The 25864-nt window shown below is 41.1% G+C and overlaps 1 protein-coding gene across 4 annotated transcripts in view; it reads left to right on the top strand.

The window, feature by feature from the left end:
- The first annotated feature begins 5090 nt into the window (after nt 1-5090).
- The window catches only part of LOC131249430 (multisubstrate pseudouridine synthase 7), a 30296-nt gene continuing 9522 nt past the window's right edge, over nt 5091-25864 (top strand). For all 4 annotated transcript variants that reach the window (XR_009172836.1, XR_009172834.1, XR_009172835.1 and 1 more), the window contains exons 1-14: nt 5091-5320; nt 5869-5947; nt 6955-7155; nt 7520-7755; nt 10797-10869; nt 11211-11267; nt 13775-13854; nt 13942-14004; nt 14129-14216; nt 14378-14481; nt 14599-14701; nt 15964-16037; nt 24499-24563; nt 25708-25864. The exon at nt 25708-25864 is cut by the window's right edge and continues 22 nt beyond it. Coding sequence is in view for 1 of the 4 variants with exons in the window: in XM_058250222.1 (XP_058106205.1) it covers nt 5112-5320; nt 5869-5947; nt 6955-7155; nt 7520-7755; nt 10797-10869; nt 11211-11267; nt 13775-13854; nt 13942-14004; nt 14129-14216; nt 14378-14481; nt 14599-14701; nt 15964-16037; nt 24499-24563; nt 25708-25864 (1589 nt within the window). In the remaining 3 variants the exon portion in view is untranslated. The remainder of the gene's footprint in view (nt 5321-5868; nt 5948-6954; nt 7156-7519; nt 7756-10796; nt 10870-11210; nt 11268-13774; nt 13855-13941; nt 14005-14128; nt 14217-14377; nt 14482-14598; nt 14702-15963; nt 16038-24498; nt 24564-25707) is intronic.

Here is a 25864-nt window from a genome sequence, read left to right as displayed (position 1 = left end):
TTCAACCCCGGCCTTGTGTTTCAAAACAAACGAATATTCCTGAAGAAACGCTACCCACTTGGCATGCCTTGGGTTGAGTTTCTTCTGAGAATGCAAATATCTCAAAGCCTCATGGTCAGAAAACAAAACGAATTCTTGCGGTAGGAGGTAGTGTCGCCAATGTCTCAGGGATTGCACTACCGCATAAAATTCTTTGTCGTAAGTGGAGTATTTTTGTTTTGCCTCATTCAGTTTTTCACTGAAATAGGCCACTGGGTGTCCTTCTTGACTCAACACTCCACCTATACCGACACCAGACGCATCGCACGCTACTACAAAGACTGTAGAAAAGTCATGTAGACGCATGACAGGAGCTTCTACCATCTTGCCCTTAATTTCTTTAAAAGCCTTGACGGCGGCTTTAGACCACACGAACTCTCCCTTTTTCATGCACTCAGTAATGGGAGCCATGATCGTGCTAAAACCCCTAATGAACCGACGATAAAAAGTTGCTAGGCCGTGAAAACTTCGCACCTCATGAATGTTCCTTGGTTCTGGCCACTCAACTATGGCCCTGACTTTTTCAGGGTCTGCTTGCATCCCTTCAGATGACACTATAAATCCTAAGAACACAACTTGGTTAGACATGAATGCACATTTCTTAAGATTAGCGTACAACTTTTCCTTCCTAAGGACACTACAGACCTTCTGTAAATGTTCAAGGTGTGATTCCTTAGTGGTACTATAAATAAGAATATCGTCAAAATACACCACTAGGAATTTTTCCATGAATGGCCTCAAAGCTTGGGTCATCACCCGCATGAAAGTACTGGGTGCGTTAGTCAAGCCGAAGGGCATGACCAACCACTCATACAACCCATCTTTCGTCTTAAACGCCGTCTTCCACTCATCTCCTGGGCGTATACGAATTTGGTGATATCCACTCTTGAGGTCTATCTTAGAGAATATAGTGGACCTGGCCATCATGTCAAGCATATCATCAAGTCTAGGTATAGAGAACCTATACTTGACAGTAATTTTGTTTATAGCACGGCTATCCACACACATGCGCCATGTGCCGTCTTTCTTTGGCGTCAACAATGCAGGCACGGCACACGGGCTCATACTCTCTTGGATGAAACCCTTTTGCAGAAGCTCATCAACTTGCTTCTTCAACTCTGCATGCTCTGCAGGGTTCATCCTGTGGTGAGGAAGGTTCGGTAGAGTAGACCCTGGGACAAGATCAATGGCATGCTGTATGTCCCTCATAGGTGGCAACTCATTCGGTAAGTCTTCAGGAAATACATCACTGTATTCCTTCAGGACCGAGATCACCTCACAGGGCAACTCTGATGGAACCTCAGGTGTAATTTCTCTAGCCACAAGGGCATACACTATAGAATCCTCCTTAGCCTCTTTTTCAAACTCTCTTGCGCTGATTATATGTAAAGACTTAGGTTTGGATTTCCCCATTTCTCTAGGCTCACTTGCCTTCTCATCCTTCTTCTTTCCTAGTGTATTCTCAGGTGGCATGGGATTAAGTTTGATTTTTTTACCATTATACATAAAAGTACACGCATTCGAACGGCCAAAGATCGTGACATCATTATCGAATAGCCACGGTCTACCTAGGATAACATGCCCCACATCCATAGGTAAAACATCACACCACAAGGACTCTTTGTATGACCCAAACTCGATGGGGACTAGACATTGCTGGGTGACAGGTAGGGATGTCTTGTCAACCCAAGAAACTTTATACGGGTCTGGATGAGGTGTGGATTTCAGTTTTAAGCGATCTAAGGTGCTAGTGGAAATCACATTCTGACAACTTCCACTGTCCACTATCACCTTACAATTATTTTCACCACACTTGGCAATAGTGTAGAAGATAGTGCTTCGACGCCAGTCAGCACTACTTCTAGACTGAGCTAACACACGCCTGACTACTGCAAGCGTTGCTTCTCCATCCACTTCTTCATCAGTAAGTCCTCCTTCAGGGTGATACTCTTCAACTTCATAATCACCCTGGTCATCTCCACCCTCGTGGGATTCGCCTATAACTAAGGCTCTCCCACGGCTCTTCGTAGGACACTGATTAGACATGTGGCCAAGGTTGCCACACTCATAGCACCTCACTTGGCTCATGTTACTAGGACCGGCACCAAGAACCCCTTTGCCCTTGTCCTCCCTAGGCCTAGGAGGAATGGTCGCCTGTGCCCTAGGTTGATTTCCAATATTAGGTTTTGATACCAAATTTTACGCATAACAGCCCTAATTATGATGCATGCTCATGGAGATAATTAAACAGCGGAAATAAAAGGAATAAATGATCTAAAATTCTAACAATAATCATCATAACTGAGAAAATCATAAAGGAAACATGCAATGGAGCGGGCCATCACTACAACCATGGAGTATGGAATTCAATTACTACTTAGGTTGGATCCGGCAAGGGATGAGACCTCCCGATCTTGCATGGTCACACCCAATCGATCAATGAAGATCACTAGTCCGAAGAACCAAGAAGTTTCTCGGATTAGGGATTTGAGAATTTGGGGATTTAGGGTTTAGATCGGTTCTCAAGATTTTGATCGAAGAGGAATTAGCCAAAACAAAAAAATAGAAGAAAGAAAGTTATTACCTTGAGGAAGTTGGAGGGGCACAAGAAGAAATTAGAAGAAGAAGATCAAGGGGAGAGAAGAAGCACCATTAGAGAGAAGAGAGGAAGGAGGCAACCAAAGGGTTTGCTTTTCATTCATCAATAGTTGAAATTCGTGTTTAGGGCTTTACCCCACTTAAATAAGCACATAAAGATATAAAATTACTAAAATACCCCTAGGATAAGCAAATAAAGATATAAGATTACTAAAAGACCGCTAACTAAGTCAAAAAACGTGCAAATAACATAAGTATGGGAAAGTTTGGGCGCTCGGTCCTCTTTCTCCAATCTTCCTTCACATGTGTCTTCCCTAAGTGGGGTCTTCTATATGTCCAATCACATGTGAAAGGTCTTCAGCTCCTCAATATTCGCCTATCCACAAGGACGGCACTTGTGGTTGGCGCTTTCTTCGTTGGTACACCTTGAATGCACCTGTGTCCGCATCAAATGATTTGATCATAAACATGAGGATTGGATGATCAAAATACCATGGTGTTAATTCCATATCATTTAATCCCACGGACCAAACAGGCCCTAAACATTTTGTATGGGTTTTCCAACAATCCATTGGACTGCTGCCCTTTGCCATTTTCTGCCACAGATGATGCAGGCCACCAAAATGACTGACATCGTCTCCAATGACCATGGAAAAGTACTAGTGGCCAAAAGAGAGAGAGGGAGAGCATTCAAGCAAAAGAGGCATTGGCAAGAGAAAATACTCTAACAAAAAATGAACAAAAAATGAAGGTGTTTTGAAAGCTCTCTCAAACAATCGATTTTTGAAACTGTTGGAAGATTCAAAAGGTTTCGAAAACGAAGGCTATTTGAAATCTCAATATCAACCAATGTTTTGACAAAAGAACATGGGAGAAGAATTTGAATTACACTCGAATCCAAATCCATCTAAATCAGTGCTGCCAAATGAACTTTTGTTGGTAGGAAAAAAATGTCATAACAACACTCAAACTATGCATGGCATGGATATATTTTTCTCAAATTGCTATTGTTCTCGAAGACCTGGACCACTCACTCGGATCTGGTCGAGCTTTGGTACTTGTTGGGTCTTTAGGTCTAAGATTCTCGGCCCAGGTCAAATAAATGTATGTACATGGTTGAGCCCACCTCATGAATGTATTAAACTGCAATACATATGGCGCTTTATCATCGATATGATCCCACCCGCCATGGATGCATGTATCTTATTCACTTCATACATCTGTTTGTATAGATCATTTCAAGGCGTGATCCCATAATTGAATCATATCCAAAGCTTGAGTGGACAACACCCCATAAAACAAAAGGAATAGTGATGTCCACTGTTGAAACCTTCACAAGGGCCATAGACATGTTTATTTGTCATCCAACTCATTCATAAGGTCGCATAGACAAGATGAAGGAAAAATCCAAAACCTCATGTGGCCACTAAGAAGCTTTCAATGGTAGGCATTCAACTAAGTGTCAGAACAGATAAAACTCAACCTCAACCTCAACAGTGTCTTATGGGCTTATACGGCACTTCTTTTATACTCTTTGCAAAAACACAGCTTGCTTGTTGGACTTCCTCCCCTTACGTGATGGGGTAGGCAGGGCAACAAAACGTGGTTGAATGATCTTTTATAGAGTTGTTCCCTGCACAACATACAGTGGGTGACCAGTTTTCACACAATATGACGGTCCCTAGCCGTCGCAAACTCTAGAAACAATGGTTTTTCAATGTGTTATGGTAAACTCGCGCTTTGGATAGGCTGCAATTTAATATTTTTGTTTTTCTTTCATCCATTTCTGAGTGACCTAAAAAATAGGTTGGATGACAAAATAAACATTAGGGTGGCCTCGAGGAATTTTTAATAGTCTCCTCACTAAAATGATAGGGTAAAATGAGAGGACAACATGGTAGGCACAACAAAATTTACTTGGTACCCTCATTCCTCTTGAGTTAGTACACAATCTGAACCTGAACCCAATCCAAATATCTGCTTGATACAACACTTCTGTGGCTCTGATAAATTTTCAATCATGAGTGTTCAATTTACACTTTCATGTAGTGTGGTCCACCTGAGCTTTAGATATGCTTCAAATTTAGCCTCATACATTAAAATGATCTAATAAAAATGGATGGATGGCGTGGATAAATGATACAAATCATTATATCATGGTGGGCCCCACATAGTCTATTCTTAATCAGGTTATTTGGCTGATGCACACGACCTGAACCTGGACCCAACCCGAATTTCAGCCGGCCACCAAAAAGTGGCACCGAAACTGACAAGATTACTTCACGGTCCCAATAAAGTTGGACCCGGACCCGTTGAAACTGGATCCGGGTACCCCGTTGATATACCCACCACAATGTGCCGCACAAGATGAACGGTCCAGGATCGGCTGGAGCTTGCCACGTCGGCAACGCTGCTGCCAAGGACTTCGTCCGAACAAGAAAATCGAACAAAACAGGTAGTGTAGTGCTCACTACATGTTGGGAATCGGGGTTTTGAGCTTTCCTCTCTCTCTACTAAAACCCTTCACCAAAACCACCATCAGCAGCAACAAGCTAAAACCCCACCACCGCTTCTGCAGCTGCTACATCGAAACCCTAGCCATGAAAACCCTAGACGAAGCTGACGTCGGGATCCTTTGCTACATCTCCAAGCTCCCGGGCTTCCGTGGCGTTTTGAAACAAAGGTCCCAATCCCTCTTCTCCTAACCCCACGCTCTGTGGGGCCCACTGTGATGTTTTTGTTACATCTACTCTGTCCATCTGTTTCGTCCATGATCCCAAACATGAGGGAGATCCAAAAGTTGAAGTGGTCCACACCACAGGAAGCAAGCTGGAATGGGAAGGCCCCACCGTTGAAATCTTCCTGGTGCCCACCGTGAATTTTATATGTCATCCAACCCGTTCATAAGGTTATTCCCAGGTGGATGAAGGTAAAACTCATATGAGACTGATCCAAAACTTCTGTGGCCATCAAGAAAGTTTCAATGGTGGATCGTGTCTTTTGCTGTGGCCCACCTGATTTTTGGATCTCCCTCACGCTTGAGGTCATTTCCTAAACTGAGATGACGGAACGGATGGACGGAGTGGATATAACACAAACATCATGGAGGGCTCCACAGAGCTTGAGCTCACAGGGGATTCTACAAGGCAAGTCGCATCCCTCGTTCTCATTTGGATGTTCTCTCTCATTTCCTTTTTTTTTCTTTTTCTTTTTTCCCTTTTTATTCTGTAGGTATTCGGATTTTATTGTGAACGAAGTTGATTGCAATGGAAATGTTGTTCACCTGACATCATTTGATCTGCCTCCGGAGGTAATTCGTTTTCTGTTGAGAATACAGCAGCAATTCACTGCCTTTTTTTATTGCGGTAAACTCAACCACGACCATGCACCAGGCATGCATGTATGGAAATCTGGGGCATATCGTGTCTTTTTGTGAGCGTGGTGATCGCACAATCTTTAACCTTTTCATTCTGCCCATTGAATCTGGACGGCTGGCTTTTTTGTTTTTAGCAACCATGTGATAGATTGGATGGATTGGATTGGATTGTCCTATCAGTGTGATTAATAAACCATATTCAATCTGAAATGGGCCACATGCCTTTTTTTTTTTTTGTGGGGGTGATTGGATTGCCTTCCATTTATGCTCCGTGCCTGATGGATGAGTTTCTGCAATTTATTTGTCCTTTTTTCCCCTTCATTTCATTCATGAGCTCTTCCTTTTTTCCCCCCTTTCTTTTCTTTGAAACTTATTTGGGGTTTTTACTGCAAAATTTCTCAGAAATTCTGATTTTATTGAGTGCAATGATTAAGAAACCCTAATATATCATTTTGTTATTAAAAAGTGGCAATTGTGGGGCTGACATGGTGTGTTTATGACATCCAATCCATCCAACAGATTGATCCTACCATGATGTATGTATAAACAAGTAATCAGGTTGATCTAATCATCAGGTGGGCCATGTGTAACTTAGGATGGTTTTGGGTGGTATTGTTTTCTATGGTGTGGCCTGCCCAATGGTTGGATTGCCTGAATTTTTGGTTTTGCAGAATGGTTGGATGCACTAGTTGGACGGGTTGGATGGCATACACACTATGTGGGCCCACAGTGCCTTGACTCTAACACCTCTTTGAGAAAAAATTAATACACATATTATGTGGGTATTTTAGTCATTTACTCAGCAAAAATCACTCCACGGTACTTTTAAAAGCTGGAGTCATTGTTTGGTAAAACAATTAGTTATGAGGAATTCTGGTAAAATCCCATATATATAAAATAATTTTATGGTAGTATAAATTTGCCTGCATTTGATTTATCAGAAAATAGATGAAAAAGAAAGCAAAATCCTTGATTCCACACCGAATGATAGTCACAATGCAGAAATCGAATCCTTTAGATCTCTCGCCGGTGATGCTGATGCCGAATCCTTGAAAGGATTTCTTGAACGGATCCAATGTGGTGTTGAGAACGATATTTCTCCAATTGTTCTTTCTGCAGATGCCAACAAATCCCATCGGACGGTGAGTTTTGATTGAATTCTAGAGTCGTCATTTTATCTCTGGCATGTCTGAATGGGGCTCACATGGCTTCAGGGTTGGATGATCCAAACATTCCATATGGTGGGTCCCAATGTGGACGGTCTACAACTCAACATTTGGACATCAACTGCACAAAGTTTTCCAGCTGAATATGGACCTTTAGCTATTTATTCAACCTTCTATGTGAATACCAATCTAATGGATAGCACTACGAATTAGCTTGATGATGGGTCTCACCAAATGGATGGTTTGGATCATATAGAGCATGATTCACAATGCTTAGGATGTTCCCTCAGTCTAATTCATTTTATTTTTCTAATTTTATTTTCATCATCGAGCATTTCAGGAAGTTCATAATTTCTTCAAGGCAAATTTCAAGTTCTTGGTCACTGACACAGTTGAAGGACCGGATGCTAGTTCAAAATGCATTCGGGTGAGGTTTTCCTCAGGGGACCAACGTGATAGAGGAAGGAACTCTAAGAAACGGAAAGAAAGGGGAGGTTGTGAAGATTCCAAGGATAACAAGCCTTTCGACAGCAGAGGTTCGAATGATTGGCCCAATGACACTGGCAAATTCCTTAGGTATAAATCACTTCAATTTTCTTTTATTGTAATACTTTACTACTATTTAGGTGCCATAATTCGGATTGTTAGCTTGAAAAGTTAAGGCATTTAGGTGCCCTTAGTTGGATAGCTTTAAAAGTGAGCAAAATGCCTCATGGACTCATTTGAGTGTCCTTTGAAAAGTTAGCAAAATGCCTCGTGGATGGGCAGGTCGGTGCCCTTATTTGGATTTTAAGTTGAAAAGTGAGCAAAATGCCTTAAGGATAAGCATTTGGGTGCCATAACCTGGACTTTTAGTTTGAAGAGTGAGAAAATGCCTCGAATATAGGAATTCATGTGCCTTTATCTGGAATTTTAGCTTGAAAAGTGGGCAAAATGATGAATGGGCATGTAAGTGCCCTTGTTCGGATTTTTTATGAGAAATGGGTAAAAGGCTTCAAGGATGGGAATTTTGGTGCCCTTACTCAGCTTTCTAACTAGAAGCGATGGAAAAATGCCTCAAGGATAGGCATTTAGGTGCCTCACATGCATGGTTAACTTGAGAAGTGATGAAAATGCCTCAAGCATCGACATCTTGGTGCCTTGGATTTTTAGCATGAAAACTAGACAAAATGCCACACGGAATGGCATTTAGGTGCCCTCACCTTAATTTATTCACTTGAGAAGTGTGCAAAAATCCTAAGGTTTAGGGAATAGGTTTACATACCATTTTTTTTTTATACCTAGGCAAAATGTCTCATGGATAGGCATTTAGGTGCCCTTACTGGGATTTTTATTGGGAAATGGGCAAAATGCCTCAAGTGTAGGTATTTAGGTGCATTTACTAAGATTTTTTTTAGCATGAGAAGTTAGTAAAATGCCTTATGGATAGGCATTTAGTTGCCCTGGCCGAATTTTTAGCTTGAGAAATAAGTAATATGCCTTAAGGATGGGCATTTATGTGCATAACCCGAATTTTTTGCTTTTTAAAATTTTTTTATTTATTTTTTAGCTTGAGAAATAAGTAATATGCCTTAAGAATAGGCATTTATGTGCATAACCCGAATTTTTAGCTTGAAAAGTGGGCAAAATGCCACAAGGAAAAGTATTTAGGCGCCATTACCTAGATACTTAGCTTGAAAGGTGGACAAAGTGGCTCATGGATAGGCATTTGGGTGCTCTTGTTGATATTGTCAACATGAAAAGTGGGCAAAATGCCTTTAGGATAGGCATTTGGTTGTCTTTACCTAGACTTTTAACTTGAAAAATGGGCAAAATGGTCCAAGGATAGCCATTTATGTGCCAATATGTTGTTTTTTAGCTCAAATAGTGGGCAAACCTCAAGGATAGGCATCTCAGTGCCCCTACATGGAGTTTTAGGTTGAAAATTGAGCAAAATGTCTTTAGAATTGGCATTTTGGGGCAATAACCCAGCCTCTTAGCTTGAAAAGTTTGTGAAATGTCTTAAGGATAGATATTTAGGTGCCCTTAATATGATTTTTAGCTTGAGAAGTGAGTGGAATGCCTCATGGATAAGTTGTTAGGTGCCGTTATCCAGATTTTTAACTTGAAAAGTGATGGGGACATCAAAGGACCTACTCGGGTATACCAGAGACGGAGATGACCACCCATATTAGTACAACTTTTTTGTGAATGGGAGATGAGTCACAAATGGGGTATGCCAGACCATATTGAGGACCCCACATGCATTGGACGTGCATCGGGAAGACCCTACTTTGGGATGATGCATGTGGGCTTCTTAGGAGACCATTTTCATCATAGGATTTTTATTTCATGTCAATCCGACTGTTGGATCTTGTCGATCCGACTGTTGGATCTGGGCCCCTTGGACCCATATTAGTTAAGAGTAAAATCCCCAGTATCTTTCGAATGGCCTCCATATGTAAAAGAAGTCAAGAAGGCTTTGCCCTTGACATCTTTTTTCCTTTGGAGCTGTTTGTATTCTTTTCTCGCTTTCGCGAGTTTCTTAATATATTCTTTATCAGCCACCTGGGGATACTGATAGTATTGCCTATATTGTTGAGAACATCGGCGATATTTGGAACACTGGATGCCCCGGAACCTTCTCCTCTCACTAAATATCACTTCTCCCCAACTTCTACAATGATCAGCCACCAAGCCTTGCAGAACCCATGAAACTCGAGGCGACAAAAAATAAAAAATCACACCATATAAACTGAGCCATTGGACAGTTTACAAAAAAGGTCATCTACAATCTCCTTGGCATCCTTGCACATAAAACACTTCTTAGATAGATGCTGCTGCCTCCTTTCAATCTTGTTTAGGTAACAAACAAGATCCACCATCTGTCAAACAAGGTCCTGAAGCTGTTACCCAAACAGTCAAAGAGTCTCTTTGCCTGATTTCTTGTGAATAGTAATTATTAAACTATTAGACTAAAATTGTGAGATGGCAGTAAAGAGTAACATCATCGTCATTTATGCCTTATCCCTGTTAATTGGGGTTTGCTCCATGGCTCCTGTTCTGCCATTCCACTGGAAGTTATGACACGAGTAGCATGTGTACACATCTACATCATATAAGGTTATAACGGTATATAGTTTTGACATTGTTTCCATATTTTTTTTGTTCAACAAACCCCAGTTCTGATTTTGTTCAAGACAAAATCTATACTTGGACCATGTCGCTGAACTGTGCGCTCCAGAAACCGGTTTTCATTTAGCAAATGGTAGGTTTTAAAAGTTTACTTGAAATTAATTTAATGCTCAACAAGACGGGAATTTCTTGCAATATTCATCTTGTGTATTTGGTGGGATAATGATAGAACCTAATTTAACAAGCCTTAGTTACATAGTGGCAGAGTTGAATAATGAATGGATTGTATATGGAATTCTGTGCAATATCTATTTTTTATTTAATGGTTTTATTTGACTAAAGAGAGGTGATGATTTGTTAAAATTGTGAGGGTGAAGCATTTAGTCGCTTTGAATTAGTACTTGAGGATTCCTGATTGTGCTTTTGATTTCAAATGGCCAATTATCGTTGATTGTCCTTTTCAATTAACTTCTAAACGGCAGTGTCTTTGTTCTCATTTTTAGGTTTCATCTTTACAAGGAGAATAAGGACACGCAAGAGGCTTTGGGATTGATAGGAAAGATGCTAGGTATCCAGGTAAATTTTGAATGTTACTTTGAAATTGTCCATCGTCTTTTTTATTTTTTGCTTTTTATCTTCATTTTATGGGTCTGAGAAAAGAAGAAGAAGAAGAGAACATATACTTTTCCTTTTTATTTATCAACTATGGTTCTTGACATGCATATCATGTTTAGGTGTATATTTTGCTCATTATGAAGTGATAATTGAGGAACAGGAGACTTGGTTTTGTCTGACTCAAAATGCTATTTTACCTGCTCCTTTTGTTAAATGTGTAGCATATCTTTTATTTTTGTTTACTTAGCCATGCAAAGTACTCATGATATGCGGCCTCAGTTAATTGATTGATCTCTTGGCAGCAACGGTCATTTGGATTTGCTGGTACCAAAGACAAACGTTCAATATCAACTCAAAGGGTAAAGTTTCATATCATTTGCGCCAATAAGCTCTTTCATTGTTTCAAAATTGCTTGAAATTGTTCTGATTTCACTTGTCTACTGATCATCTCTTCTTGGCATCTTCTGAAAAATTGGCTACTCTATCTGTCTCTCTCTTTCTCTCTCTCTCAAAAAAAAAAAAAGTAACTTCTGAAAATTAGCTTCACATGAATTTAGCTTGATATTGAGCCCTGGGAGAGGGTGGTGGAGCAAAGAATAAGATGACAATGATTTCAGGGAATCCTTTGGCTTTATCCTAGGGAGATTATAAAAAAAAATCGAGACTATTTTCTTGCTTAGATAATTGATGGGTAAGTACAGGAAGAAGAGGAAGAATCTGCTCATTTATTAACCTTGAGAAAGCATAGGATATAGTAGCTAGGGAAGGTATATGTTGCAGGAAAAAACTTTACTAAGAGTAAAGAAGATGAACAAAAACGAAAATGGAAAAAAAAAGGAAGAAGGAGAAAAAAACTAAGCATAAAGTTACAAATTAGCAAATATTAACGTGGCAAATGGTGAGGTTGGGCTGAAGCATGTCCATGTCCAGCCCATGAGCCAAGGACTTGAGTTCAGGTTCAGCCCAGCTAGTGGGGCTAGATAATCAGGCTCAGGGAAGCTGGGCCTACCATCCAGATACTCATCCTCCAGTTCCAAATAAGTCGGATCTTGTTGAGGGAGGCCTACTTGTGGAGGTTCCATGAGAGCTACACAGGAATCTCTGTTCTTTGTAACATATCAGCTGAACCTCGAGAAAAATTAACAACACCCTTCATATGGAAATCAGTTACTCTATAATAATGGGTAATAAAAGCTCACCAATTGTCATAATCATCATAGCATTGTCCTTGCTATTTGGGTCAGCTTTGTGAATCTGGTTTCACCAGTCATTCCTATGTAAAGCTGTATCTTCAGTAAGTGGACAAGTCTTCATATCCCTTCGTTTTTTTAACAGCAACAAAAAATTATTAGAATGAAGAAAGCAAGAAACCTAAACATCTACGAAGAAGATAAATCATCCCATCAGGAAAATAGAATGCAACTCATAGATTACAACCCAACCCACCCGACAATCCCCAGGTGCCTACTTGAAAGTCTCAAGGAGGAAGAATCAGGAAAAAAAAATTAAAATTGAAGCTCCCATGTCTTAAAAAATTCTACTATTCCTCTCTTTCCATAATTTCTTGTACCGGCATGCAGTGATGCAAAAGACTATCCATCCTCCCATCCTACAAGTAAATTCAAAATGGAACCAGCAAGGGTTCAAGAGACCCAAATAGGTTAAGTTGTCCCAAGCAACCCTTGTGACCATAAAGTGAATTAAGTGGTGGTTCACCAACTCTCCATTCCCCCTGCACATCATGAACGTCAGGAAACCTCCAAACCATGGCGAGCAGAGGGAGGAGCCGAGGAGCCTTTCTTGTGATGGATGAGAGGGGAGCCTTTACTTCAACCATTGTCACGCCTTTGTATCTTCTGAAGATGGATCCAAGCACCTTCTGCAGATTCCGCATGAGATCCGAAAAGTAATGCAGGGGCATTTTCACACCGGGCTCGAGTGGGGTAGCCCGTGGGATGCGGGGACACACTCGGGGTGGGTGACCCATGTGATTTGGGGCCCACGAGCCCACGAGGGGGGTTCGGCCGAGGTCCTAACCCATGAGATGTGGGGCCTGGGCTATGAGATAAAAGGATTAATTCGTCATACTCTAACAGTTCGAGCTTTTATAGCAACTGGTTAATTGTCTTGCATCAAATTGGTATCATAGCGGGAAGTCTCGTGTTCGAGACTTCTCACCGGGGGTGATTAATGTAAGGGCATTTTCACACCTGGCTCGAGTGGGGTAGCCCGTGGGATGCGGGGACACACTCGGGGTGGGTGGCCCATGTGATTTGGGGCCCACGGGGGAGGTCTCGTGTTCGAGACTCCTTACCGGGGATGATTAATGCGCATTTCACACTGGGCTCGAGTGAGGTAGCTCGTGGGATGCGGGGACACACTCGGGGTGGGCGGCCCATGTGATTTGGGGCACAAGCTCACGAGGGGGGTTCAGCCGAGGTCCTAACCCATGAGATGTGGGGCCTGGGCTATGAGATAAAATGATTAATTCATCATACTCTAACAGTTCGAGCTTTTAGAGCAACTGGTTAATTGTCTTGCATCAAAAAGGCTCTTATCTCCTTGTTAGGGCCCCTTAGGAGCTCCACATTGCAAACCTTAGACTACCCAATGCTTTCACAGTAATTGGCCAACTTCGCATTTGGGTTAATTGACAGAGGAGAAAGAAAATAATTTTCAAAAGGAGCCTCATCGAGCCATTCATCATGATATATCTCACCCTATTGCCTTGACCATCAATAAACTGATTACCTTTCTAAACATGCCTCCCATTGTCATTGGACCTTCTAAGTACTTCTTTAAATTAGAATTTCATGTTCATTTGGAGCATGCTTTTTTCACGAAGGACCTGTGTCCTTCTTAGCAGGTTACTGTTTTCAAGCAGCAGGCGAAAAGATTAGCTGCTCTGAATGACAGGTTGATTGGTATCAAAGTAGGAGACTTTTGGTAAGATTAACCTGCTTTCTTTTCTTTCTTTGTTATTCGGATTATCTTTAGCTATGATGCCTATAGATGTTATGACTCTTTGTTCAGTTATGTACAAGAAGAACTTGTTCTTGGAAAGCTCTTGGGAAATCGATTCACAATTACTTTGAGGTACTTTCCCCTATTGCACGTGTTAATTTGCTGTTGCACAACAATGCTAGCTTTTGGCAATGTCATTGTTGTTTTACTTTGGTTAGTATCTGCAAGATAGGCACTCACTTACATATCTTCTCAGAGGAGTTGTTGCAGATTCCGAAGATGTTATTAAAGCAACTGCAGATGACTTGGGTAGGAATGGGTTTATCAATTACTTTGGTTTGCAGGTAACACCTTTTATTTACATTTAGCTTCTTTTATTGTATATATGAATGTTCCGTGCGAACTATATATCGTGAAGTGTTGATCAGTTGTATCTTGTCTGAGCATCTAAAATCTTATGCTTACTAAAATTTTCTTGTTGAGCTAATATTGAAGTGGCTTTCAGCGTTTTGGAAGTGGGTCGGTGCCAACTCACTTCGTTGGAGCGGCATTACTTCGAGGAGAATGGAAAATTGCTGTAGGCTTGATTCTTGATCCAAGAGAAGGGGATATCCTTGTGTTTTCCTTTATTACTATTGAATTTGAAAGGTTATTTAACATACAGCTCCAGTTAATTACCAGAATGTCCAAGTTCTTGTTCTTGGTAACTTAATTTTGAAAAAAACAGCGTGACATCGTCAGGGAGGTACGGGAATATTACAAGGAAAGTGGGGATATCGAGGGGACTCTAAGACGATTGCCCCGCTATTTGGTTGCTGAAAGAGCTATAGTGAGTTTCTTTCCATTGATTGGTCATTCATTCTCGTTTTTGCTTTCCTTCTTATTGGAGATATTCTAAGGATTGTACCCTTTGTCTTATCAATTCTTGACATCCTATAGCACTAAAATATATTTTTTGTTTTATTAACCTTTCATAATTTATTCAATTCATTTACTTCTGGGCCTGTTCATTGTGGTTGTGCAATTTTTGGGTACCCAAAGCAACTTGGTTATAGGTCAATAGTGCGATTTTGAGATGTCCATGTCCATTTTCGGGATTGCAAATTTAGATTTTAAAAAAATGTTATACTGCAAATGCTATCGTTTTGGGCATATTTTGATGATCAGAGATGTCTTCTGCATATTTGCATTTTAATTTACCAGCCATTCTTATTATTTCTGGCATTTGCTTATGGATAGAATGTCCTTTTTGGATATTTTATGGTTTTTTTTATTATTAGCAGGATTTTATTCATATGGAAAGCAATATCAAGTTCTTGTTTCACACCTTAGTTGCACAAACCTTCCTCATAGGTGCTGCTCCCGCTTCAGTTTGCATTTTTGGCTCCTGCTCCTGCTCCTGCTCCTGCTCCTTTTTAGCTTTTTATACTTGCTAATATTTTGAAACAGATGCTTTCCTCATTTCCACCCAAATCTGCTGCTTCCTTTCATGCTTTGTGCAATTATATTTCAGTGTGACTTATCATCTATTCCACTTTCTTCTTTCACTATGATCTGCGGACTGCAATGAATCTTGCTCACTTTGCTTTCACACTGAAAAAAAAAAATCACCAGTTTTCATCTTTTGTGAGGAACAAACTGATTTCTTGTTCTTTTGTTGTTCATTCATTGAAATTTTTTACCTTAGCCCTGTCCTCTCTTTACTTTCTGCTTTTATTTTTCTTCTGGCACTATAAGCATAGAATGCTTTTGAGGAAAGAACCAATTTTATTAACCAAATTGGTAGTCCACATATAATCTTGTGACTGCAGCTTGGAGCAAATTGATGTGATTCTTATCTTTTGGTTGAATATCATGTTTTATTGACTTCTCAGTCTGCAATATGCCTTCAAATAAGAACTCATCTTCAATAGTCTACTGTAGTATTCCTTGTTACTCTTAATCAGTATATGTACTGGCTGGTTCATCTGTTTTTGGCATTTGTTTTGCTTTTGACCTTTTTAAGGCTTGTTACTGCAGTAATTTTTTTTTTGTTCTTTTGTTCTTTAGTTTTAGTGTGGTAATTCCTTTTTCCTTTTCTGTGTCTACCAGCTTCAGTGTTTAAAGAAATGCCCTGGTAACTACTTACAGGCCCTGAAGGCTATACCAAGAACTATGAGAATGATGTACGTGATTCCTTCATGGGTTGCTGTAATTGTGTTTTTACTTTCCCCCAGTAAGCTATGTAACCTTAGGGGCACATTTTGATGCAACCCTGAATTGAATTGTGAACATTCAATTCAATCAAGGGTTGTATAATAGTGTCGATTATTTATCAATTTAAAACCCAAATGGTCCCCAATCCATCTACTTTTGGCTGTTCGGTTGATGCAGGACATGGAAAATTAAATATGATATGCAAGATTGCAGGCTTAGATCACACCAATTCAGAAACAATCACACAAATTCCACATCCCACATGAAAATCCAAACATTCAATTAAAGGGGAATCTATGCTGGTCCAAGCCGACACAGGCTAGGACTGGACCAATAAAATTATAAACCAAACAATGTCAAAGGGAAATAAAATCAACTACTCATGCATAAAAATCAGTCCCTAATCCAAGGGATTCCCTAATTTCAATTCAAGGAACCCTAAGGTGATAAAAAGGGGCAAATCAATTAGGGATCATGTAATATAGGGTTAGGATTCATGAAAAAAAACGGCTATGAGAGGATAAAAGAAGATAAAAACCTGAACCAAAAGATGATCCCGCGTGTGGACAGCAACAATGGTCCAGATGGACGTGTGTGTGATCCCGGCCGCACGTGTGTGGGGCCCACTATTCAGAAAAAGGCCACCTTGGCCCTGGTCAGCCAGGGATGGACTCCAAAACCTCCAAATTTCAGCTCGATCCGATGTACGGTTTGTGCGTGGTGCTCCGCCGAAGTTTCAGCTCGCCTGCGGGCCGAAATCTGGAAACCTGCTTCAATGAAGAAATTTGATGCAACAAAAGGACAAATTCAAAGTACGGATGGTGGGGGAAGATGGAAAAAAAAAGATGATGGAAGATGGGGGTGAATTGGGATCGATGTGGCTTCGCACCACGGTAGTTAGCCCTTCGAAAAGGGAGGGCTTCGCACCCACTTTTGAATTCTTCCACAACTCACGAAGAGAGCAGAAAAATAAAGCAGGAATTTTTTATTAACTTCAATGAATGAAAAGAACTACAAGGGGTGCCTATTTATATGGAGAAATCCTATACTCAAAAACTCGCACCATGTGCGACACCTATTACTTGGCGATGAAGTAAACTAAAATAAAAACCAAACAAGAAAATCTAAAGCGTTCACGATGTTCTAAATAATAACAATAAGCAAAACTTAAAATATAAAACCAATCCGACGAGTGGGCCACGATCATGAGATCTCATGGTGGGCTTTTCTTGACTATCGGGCTACTTTTCTGAACCAAAACTTGTCTTCTAGCTAGGAGGCCCTCCCTGGACGTCGTCATCGAGCCAGATCGATGGTGGGGTCCTCCTTCTGCGTATGTACGTGCGTAGGGGTGGTGGTGTGCGGGCGTGCGTGTGCACGATGTCCTCATCAACTCTCCCCGGCTGCGAAGATTTCGCCACTGGCGAAATAAAACTCCTGAACCGCTCTAGGATGTCTGGATCAAGTCTCTGAAGCTCCTCCTCAGTGAGCCACGTGCTGTCCGAAGTTGGGCGTGACTTCCATTTAACTAGGTATTTCTGAAACCCGCCATCCGATGTGGAAATTATCTCATGGTCCAAGATATCCTCTATTTCCTCTCTGGGTGTGTGAAGGCTAGGTATGGAAGGCAGAGGCTGAGATGAAAGGTCGGGAAGAGTAAATATGGGAGGTAGAGGTTGGGAAAATGGGTTGGAAAGGGGCCATGGTTCAAGGGATAAATATGAGGAATCAGGATGGGTGGGCGAAGGGCCGGACAAAGTATCAGTGGTCCTCTGAAAAGTAACTAAATCCTCCACATCAGATGTGAAACTAATTCTCATGGAAGGTGGAAGATCTATCTCATACACGTTGAGACCGTTTCGTTTTATAATTTTGACGGGTCCAGCGTTACACGCGTGTAACTTACGAACGGCCCTCGAAGGATACCGCTCGGGCCTGATGCAGACCATCACAGAGTCCCCAATATTGAATCCTTTGAAACATTTATACTGGTCTGTATAAAATGTGCAATGTTCATTATTAGTCATGATCTTCTGCCTGATTTCTTGATGCCATGAATGAATGTGATGCGCAAAAGACTCTGCAGACTCTGACGGCCTATGGGACAGTGACATAGGGACAAGATTAATAAGTTTCCTAGGTTTATAATCAGTAACGACTTCACAAGGACTTAGACCTGTGGACCTATCGACAAACTTATTCAACGTGAACTCGGTTGTAGGTATTACGATGTCCCATATTCTGGTGTGCTCTATATCCTTCCTAGGGGACTCATCCGGTAGATCATCAGGAAAGATATCACGTAACTCATCCATTACCGGAATGGCCTCAGTGGGTAACTCTACACTAGCCGCTGGTGCACTCTCTCCAGCCACAAGGCCACACATGTTGTACCCCTCAAAATAGTGGTCTTTATGTCTCTCATGGGGTGGGTGTCCGGGTGCACACCCATAATTGATTCCTTGACCAACTCCATTCATTAGTGTATCCTCCAGGCCACCTGCTTGAGATTGGACATCTACCCCAATGGTGGGGTTTGTCCTAGCGATGGTCTTTAGTCGGGCAATGCGTACATCAAGCTGTTCACAGCATTGGTCCATTTCCAAGCGCTTAATCATAGACTCCAACGTCTGAGATATCTTGTTTAGTGACTCTTGCAATTGTTCCATGTTTAGTGTAGGGTGCAAACCGAAACTGCGACCCGTACGTGTGGGCATATAGTGACTTGCTCAGCCTAAAGACCTTCTATGACAACTATATGCGTCTAAAAACTAAATGACCCTACGAGACTCTATATGAAGGAGACTACACACTGTTACTAAAATTCAACTATATATGATGGACTGAATGCATGAAGGACTCAAACTAAACCCTAAATATGTTGTGAATTCCCCTACAAGAACCCTAGGCTCTGATACCAAATTTGATGCAGGACATGGAAAATTAAATATGATATGCAAGATTGCAGGCTTAGATCACACCAATTCAGAAACAATCACACAAATTCCACATCCCACATGAAAATCCAAACATTCAATTAAAGGGGAATCTATGCGGGTCCAAGCCCACAGGCTAGGATTGGACCAATAAAATTATAAACCAAACAATGTCAAAGGGAAATAAAATCAACTACTCATGCATAAAAATCAGTCCCTAATCCAAGGGATTCCCTAATTTCAATTCAAGGAACCCTAAGGTGATAAAAAGGGGCAAATCAATTAGGGATCATGTAATATAGGGTTAGGATTCATGAAAAAAAACGGCTATGAGAGGATAAAAGAAGATAAAAACCTGAACCAAAAGATGATCCCGCGTGTGGACAGCAACAATGGTCCAGATGGACGTGTGTGTGATCCCGGCCGCACGTGTGTGGGGCCCACTATTCAGAAAAAGGCCACCTTGGCCCTGGTCAGCCAGGGATGGACTCCAAAACCTCCAAATTTCAGCTCGATCCGATGTACGGTTTGTGCGTGGTGCTCCGCCGAAGTTTCAGCCCGCCGAAATCTGGAAACCTGCTTCAATGAAGAAATTTGATGCAACAAAAGGACAAATTCAAAGTACGGATGGTGGGGGAAGATGGAAAAAAAAAAAAAGATGATGGAAGATGGGGGTGAATTGGGATCGATGTGGCTTCGCACCACGGTAGTTAGCCCTTCGAAAAGGGAGGGCTTCGCACCCACTTTTGAATTCTTCCACAACTCACGAAGAGAGCAGAAAAATAAAGCAGGAATTTTTTATTAACTTCAATGAATGAAAAGAACTACAAGGGGTGCCTATTTATATGGAGAAATCCTATACTCAAAAACTCGCACCATGTGCGACACCTATTACTTGGCGATGAAGTAAACTAAAACAAAAACCAAACAAGAAAATCTAAAGCGTTCACGATGTTCTAAATAATAACAATAAGCAAAACTTAAAATATAAAACCAATCCGACGAGTGGGCCACGATAATGAGATCTCATGGTGGGCTTTTCTTGACTATCGGGCTACTTTTCTGAACCAAAACTTGTCTTCTAGCTAGGAGGCCCTCCCTGGACGTCGTCATCGAGCCAGATCGATGGTGGGGTCCTCCTTCTGCGTATGTACGTGCGTAGGGGTGGTGGTGTGCGGGCGTGCGTGTGCACGATGTCCTCATCATCGGTCAAACTGCCTGTCTGTCCAAGTTGACCCCTTGTGACCAAGGACATTCGCTTAAAGCATAATAAATGAAGTTAAAAAGATTAAGAAAGAACAAGCAAACCACCTCTCGCATAGTGGAAAAGGTCTGGGTGTTTGAGGGGAGGTCATGGGTTCAAGCTTCCGTTTAGGTAAGCATGCATATCCCATAAGAAAATAACTGACCACCAGTTGACCTGAGTATTAAGTTATGGGTCGTTCTGCCTGCAGCCCGGTTCTATCTGAGTTTCAAAACATTGCTATTTATAATGTGGAAGTCATCCTGAAAATTGCAGTACCATTCATTTCATGACTTTCTCTTTTCTGAATGGCAAGAGTTGGGGGGGGGGGGGGGGGTGGTGTTTGTGTACAAGTCTTCCTTTTTGCCACCCTTAAAACGGGCAAGCCCCAAATCCTTATCCCAGGGATGCATAAGGTCTTCCTTTTTACCACCCTTAAAATGGGCAAGCCCCAAATCCTAAGAAATCACTCTCCCCTTAACCTTTTAGATTATGACATCAGTGGCATCTGATTGTTAAGGATCTTATTCCATTGTCTCCATATGGACCCAAATATAGAGGGCAGAGGCAAACACCGTAATGTTTTGACATTTCATGTCAAACTTAAAGGAACGTAATTGCAATTTGGAGCCTAGTCAACCAACATGAATACTAAAGAAGGTAACTGTAAGTTCGTCATTTCTACTTGTCTTGAGTATACATTGCAACTCAATTCAATGCTGGATCCAATTTGAAGCCCTGCATAATTAATGTATTGAAATCCATAGTGTTTTTAATAGAATCATAGAAAACACAATCAACTCAATTTGTAGGAGCATGGTTTCTCTAGCTCCTTCTAATGGACTTTCTTGTTTCTCTATGTTTTTGATGTCCTGATCTTTTAGGGGTGTTTGATTTTTCATTTCTTTCGTAAATACCATGTAAATTGCACATTATTACTTTTTACCTTTGTTTGAAAGTGATGGGTGTTTCCTCCAAAAGCGGTCTGAAAAGGACCAACTTAAATTTGTGAGTCCACCATGTGGCATATACGAACTCAAATTAAACTAACGAAATTGCGTCAACCATTACAATTAAAAAACTTAGGTTGGTTGGAAAAAAAAATTCTAACCCCTGATTAGTAGACAATTACTACTATCATGTGGACCTCACTTTGATGTATGCATTGTAAATCTATGCCGTCCATCCGTCTTGCCAACTCATTATCGGGCATGGGCCCAAAAATGAATCAGAACCAATTTTCACATGGACCACACCACAAGAAATATTGGGGCATGATGGACGTTTAATCCTCCCTGTTTCATGTTGTGCGGCCCACTTGAGCTTTGGAACTGCCTGATTTTTGGGCTCATGACCTAATATAATGTGCCTTGAAAACAATGGATGGACGGAGTGGATTTCTTATAAACATCATGGTGGGCCCTACCACGAGCCCCACAAGAACCAAAGAATGAGGTTGGTCCAAAGTTCAAGTGGACCCTAGCTCCAAAAACATTATGGACAGTGACACCCACCGTTGAAACTTGAACCATTTTTGGGGTCCACTTGAGCTTTGGATTTGACTCATTCTATCTCATGACCTAAAATAATCTCTCCAAATGAATGGTCAGAATGGATATACAACACATACATCAATGTGGGCCCCACCATAAGTGCCGCACCATCTTAGGTGCAGCCAAGTTGCACCGAATCCACACTCAAGGGAGCAGATTAGGTGAGACCCGGGATCCGCCGAGGTGGGTGGGACCCCTGAATTTGGGGGGCCATTGTGATGTATGTGACTACAACTACACTGTCCATACGTATTGAAAGTTAATTTTAGGGAATTATTCAAAAAATGAAGCAGATCCAAATCCTAGGTGGACCATAGTATAGGAAACAGTGGTAATCAACCATTAAAAACTTCTCGTGGGCCACAAAAGTTTTAGATCAATATGATATTTTTGTGGTCTCTTCATCCAGATCTTTGTGATGTTATCAGCAAGTTAGATGGCAAATAAACATTCTGGTGGCCCCCATAAAATTTTTAATGGTGGGGATTCAATCACTACTGTTTCATGTAGTATGGCCCACGTAAGATTTGGATCTGCTTTGTTTTTTGGGATCATAGCCTAAAATGATATTTCAAAACTGTGGACAGTGTGGATTTAAGACACATATACATCACTGTGAGCCCCACAATTAGGGTCCCACCCACCTCAGTGGATCCATGCCCACGTAAAAAGAAGCGGATTGCATACTGTGTAACTCACTACACTAAGCATACTGAGTAAACTTTGTGGGGTCCTCTGTGATTTATATATATTATCCACTCCTTTAATCCATTTTACCAAATAATTTTAGGGCTTGAGCCCAAAAATAAAGCATATCCAAAGCTCAAATGGACCCCACCACGGGAAACAGTGTGAATTGAACGTCTACCATTGAAAATTTCTTGAGGGCCACAAGTTTTGGATCAAGCTTATATTTGTGTTTTCCCTTCATCCATGTTTATGTGGTCTTATGAGCAGGTTGGATGACAAATAAACATCACTGTGGGGCCTAACAAGGTTTCAAAAGTGGAAATCATTATTCCCACTGTTTCTTGTGGTATGGTCCACTTGAGCTTTGGATATGCTTCAATTTTGGGCTCAACCCCTTAAACTAGTTGGAAAAATAGATGGACAGCGTGGATAAACCACATACATTCACGATGGGATTGGCCAAAGCCATTTTCGAAAAAAGAGGGTTGCGGTCCTTTTGGAACCCTAAAATTCCTAAAATTTCTCCCATTCCGAAGCTAAATCTCCACGATTTTAACGAATTTCTTGCCGAAATCTCCGTTGCCATTTGAATCTGATGTAGGACAATTAACCACTTGCTCTAAAAGCTCGAACTGTTAGAGTATGACGAATTAATCCCTTTATCTCATAGCCCAGGCCCCACATTGTATGGGTTAGGACCTCGGCCGAACCCCCTTCGTGGACCCCAAATCACATGGGCCGCCCACCCTGAGTGTGTCCCCACATCCCATGGGCTACCCCACTCAAGCCTCATGTGAAATGCGTATTAATCACCCCCAGTGAGGAGTCTCGAACAAGAGACTTCCTCCGTGAGCCGCACCCACCCCGAGTGTGCCCCTGCATCAAACAAGCGACCCCACTCGAACTCGGTGTGAAAATGCCCCTGCATTAATCACCCCCAGTAAGGAGTCTCGAACACGAGACCTCCTGCTCTGATACCAATTTGATGTAGGACAATTAACCACTTGCTCTAAAAGCTCGAACTGTTAGAGTGTGACGAATTAATCCCTTTATCTCATAGCCCAGGCCCCACATCGTATGGGTTAGGCCCTCGGCCGAACCCCCTTCGTGGACCCCAAATCACATGGGCCGCCCACCCTGAGTGTGTCCCCACATCCCATGGGCTACCCCACTCAAGCCTGGTGTGAAATGCGCATTAATCACCCCCGGTGAGGAGTCTCGAACACGAGACTTCCTCCGTGAGCCGCACCCACCCCGAGTGTGCCCCTGCATCAAACAAGCGACCCCACTCGAGCCCGGTGTGAAAATGCCCCTGCATTAGAATCTATATCCATTCAAAGAAAAATAAAAAGGAAATCGCACTTACGACGCACCACTGTCGATCGATGGAGTGGCCCACCAAATTCTCAGTCCAATTACGCAATCTTCTTCTACAAGTTAGAAATCCCCTCTCACATCGATTAATTGATTTTCATTTTTTTCTTTTTTCGATTTTTCAGTAATTATGCAACCCCGACATCCCCGGCTTTTTTATCATTGAAATAATCGTCAAATGGTTGTTGGGTACACTAGGCTCGCGAGTCCGTGACAAATCTGAACTGTGCAGTAAATCTGTGAGTTCGTGATAAAATCCGCAAATAATACATGATAGTATCAATAATATCGAAGAAAATCGTGCGATATCCTACGATATATCGTGCGATATAAAGAATCCTGATTTATTTTATTTTATTTTTTAATTTCCGAGTATTTTTGGTAGGTTTTGTGTCACTTGCATGCGATAACGATAGTATCGGCCGATAGTATCGATATTGCAAACACTGGACAAAACTATTACAACTAGGCTTAAATTTCTGTAACATTATCTGTATTTGTTTTTGTGAAGATACTTGAATGCCTAAGACCTCTCTCTTGCAGAAGAGAAACTGCACTCCTGTTTATGCTTTCTTTTATGATTTTGACTCACTGAAAAGGGTGGTTTAGTGATAGTTTCTGTTCAACTATTTAGGTATGTGCACAGTTACCAAAGTTACCTGTGGAACCATGCGGCAAGTATGAGGGTGCAGAAATATGGTAGGTGTGCTTTTCACTCTTATATATATATGTGTGTGTGTGTGTGTGTATGTATGTATGTATGTATAATTTGTCAATAGCATAAGTTCACTAAATAAAGCAGAATCTCTGTGTGTGTGTGCATGCATAAATACATATGTACATGCATTATGAACGTACGTACGTACATACATACATGTACATGCATGTTTGCAGAAACATAAAGACAAAGCATGCCTTTGCTGGAAGGCAAAAAGGGTAAGGTGAGAGATTTAATGCTCAAATGCCCAATTGAGTATGACAAAAGAATCTAGTGGGAAATTGCCATCAACACTCTAGTTTGTCCTCAGCTGGTTAATCTGCTTCTTTGTTTGCATCTTGAGGAATTGTTGAAAGAGATCTCTATATTTCCATCTAAGATAAGCATTCCTTCAATGGAGTCCTGGCATCCAGCAATCTCCATGTGTTAGGTCATCTTTGCACCTCTGAGCTGTTGTAAAAATACCTTGTACCACAGGCTCCATTTACTTTCATGCCATAGTACAAGGATTACAAGTTTATCACCTGAGAATTTATAATACAATTATTGTATTCAAAGTTGTAAAACCTAGTTTCAAAGTAGTAAAATCTTGATCTTCTTAGGCATTGATCCTACATTCCAAATCTGTGACTTGTGTAGAGAACATCCGATTCAGCACATCCACAATATCCAAACTTCATATCCGGGTTTTAGCTTTCAAAGAACAATCTTTATAAGATGGGTTGGTTGATGAAGTGATGTTGAAAATAAGTGCAGCCAAGTCCTGTCTGCTTCGAGTTATTCAGAAACCATGATGTGAGGATGATAGAGACTCGAGAAAGAATTCAAACAATGTTTCTATAGGTTTCTTGTCGAAATAGAAACCTGATGGGATTAAATGAAAGATTGTATCCCTAGTTTGCTATAAAGACCACATTTAAGTCTTGGTATAATATTGTTGGCTGATTTAAGTTTTGGAAAGACATTATAATCCTTGGGCATCAATTTTTCATAGAAAATTTTCATGTCATTTTTTGTACTGAATTAACAGATGTCACGTTCAGCTGCTGGTCTTCATTGTATCTTATTCCCTCTGTCTTTTCTTTGTCGGTGTTTTATTTTTCTGACAAATTTCATCTATTATAGGGAATGGCCAAGTCATGCTGGGAGATTTGGTATATTGTAAAGGAAGTTCCCCTGAAAAGATTCAAGAGGTTGTTAACATTAAACCTGAAGATTGTAGCTGCAATGATGCGCTTGATTACAGTAATCTAGATGAGATACCTGAAGCAGCACTTCTTGA

The sequence above is a fragment of the Magnolia sinica genome, chromosome 6 (assembly GCF_029962835.1).
Source record: "Magnolia sinica isolate HGM2019 chromosome 6, MsV1, whole genome shotgun sequence".
Lineage (NCBI taxonomy): Eukaryota > Viridiplantae > Streptophyta > Magnoliopsida > Magnoliales > Magnoliaceae > Magnolia > Magnolia sinica.
The sequence above is the reverse complement of the archived record's forward strand: the minus strand, read 5'-3'. Positions and strand labels throughout refer to the sequence as shown.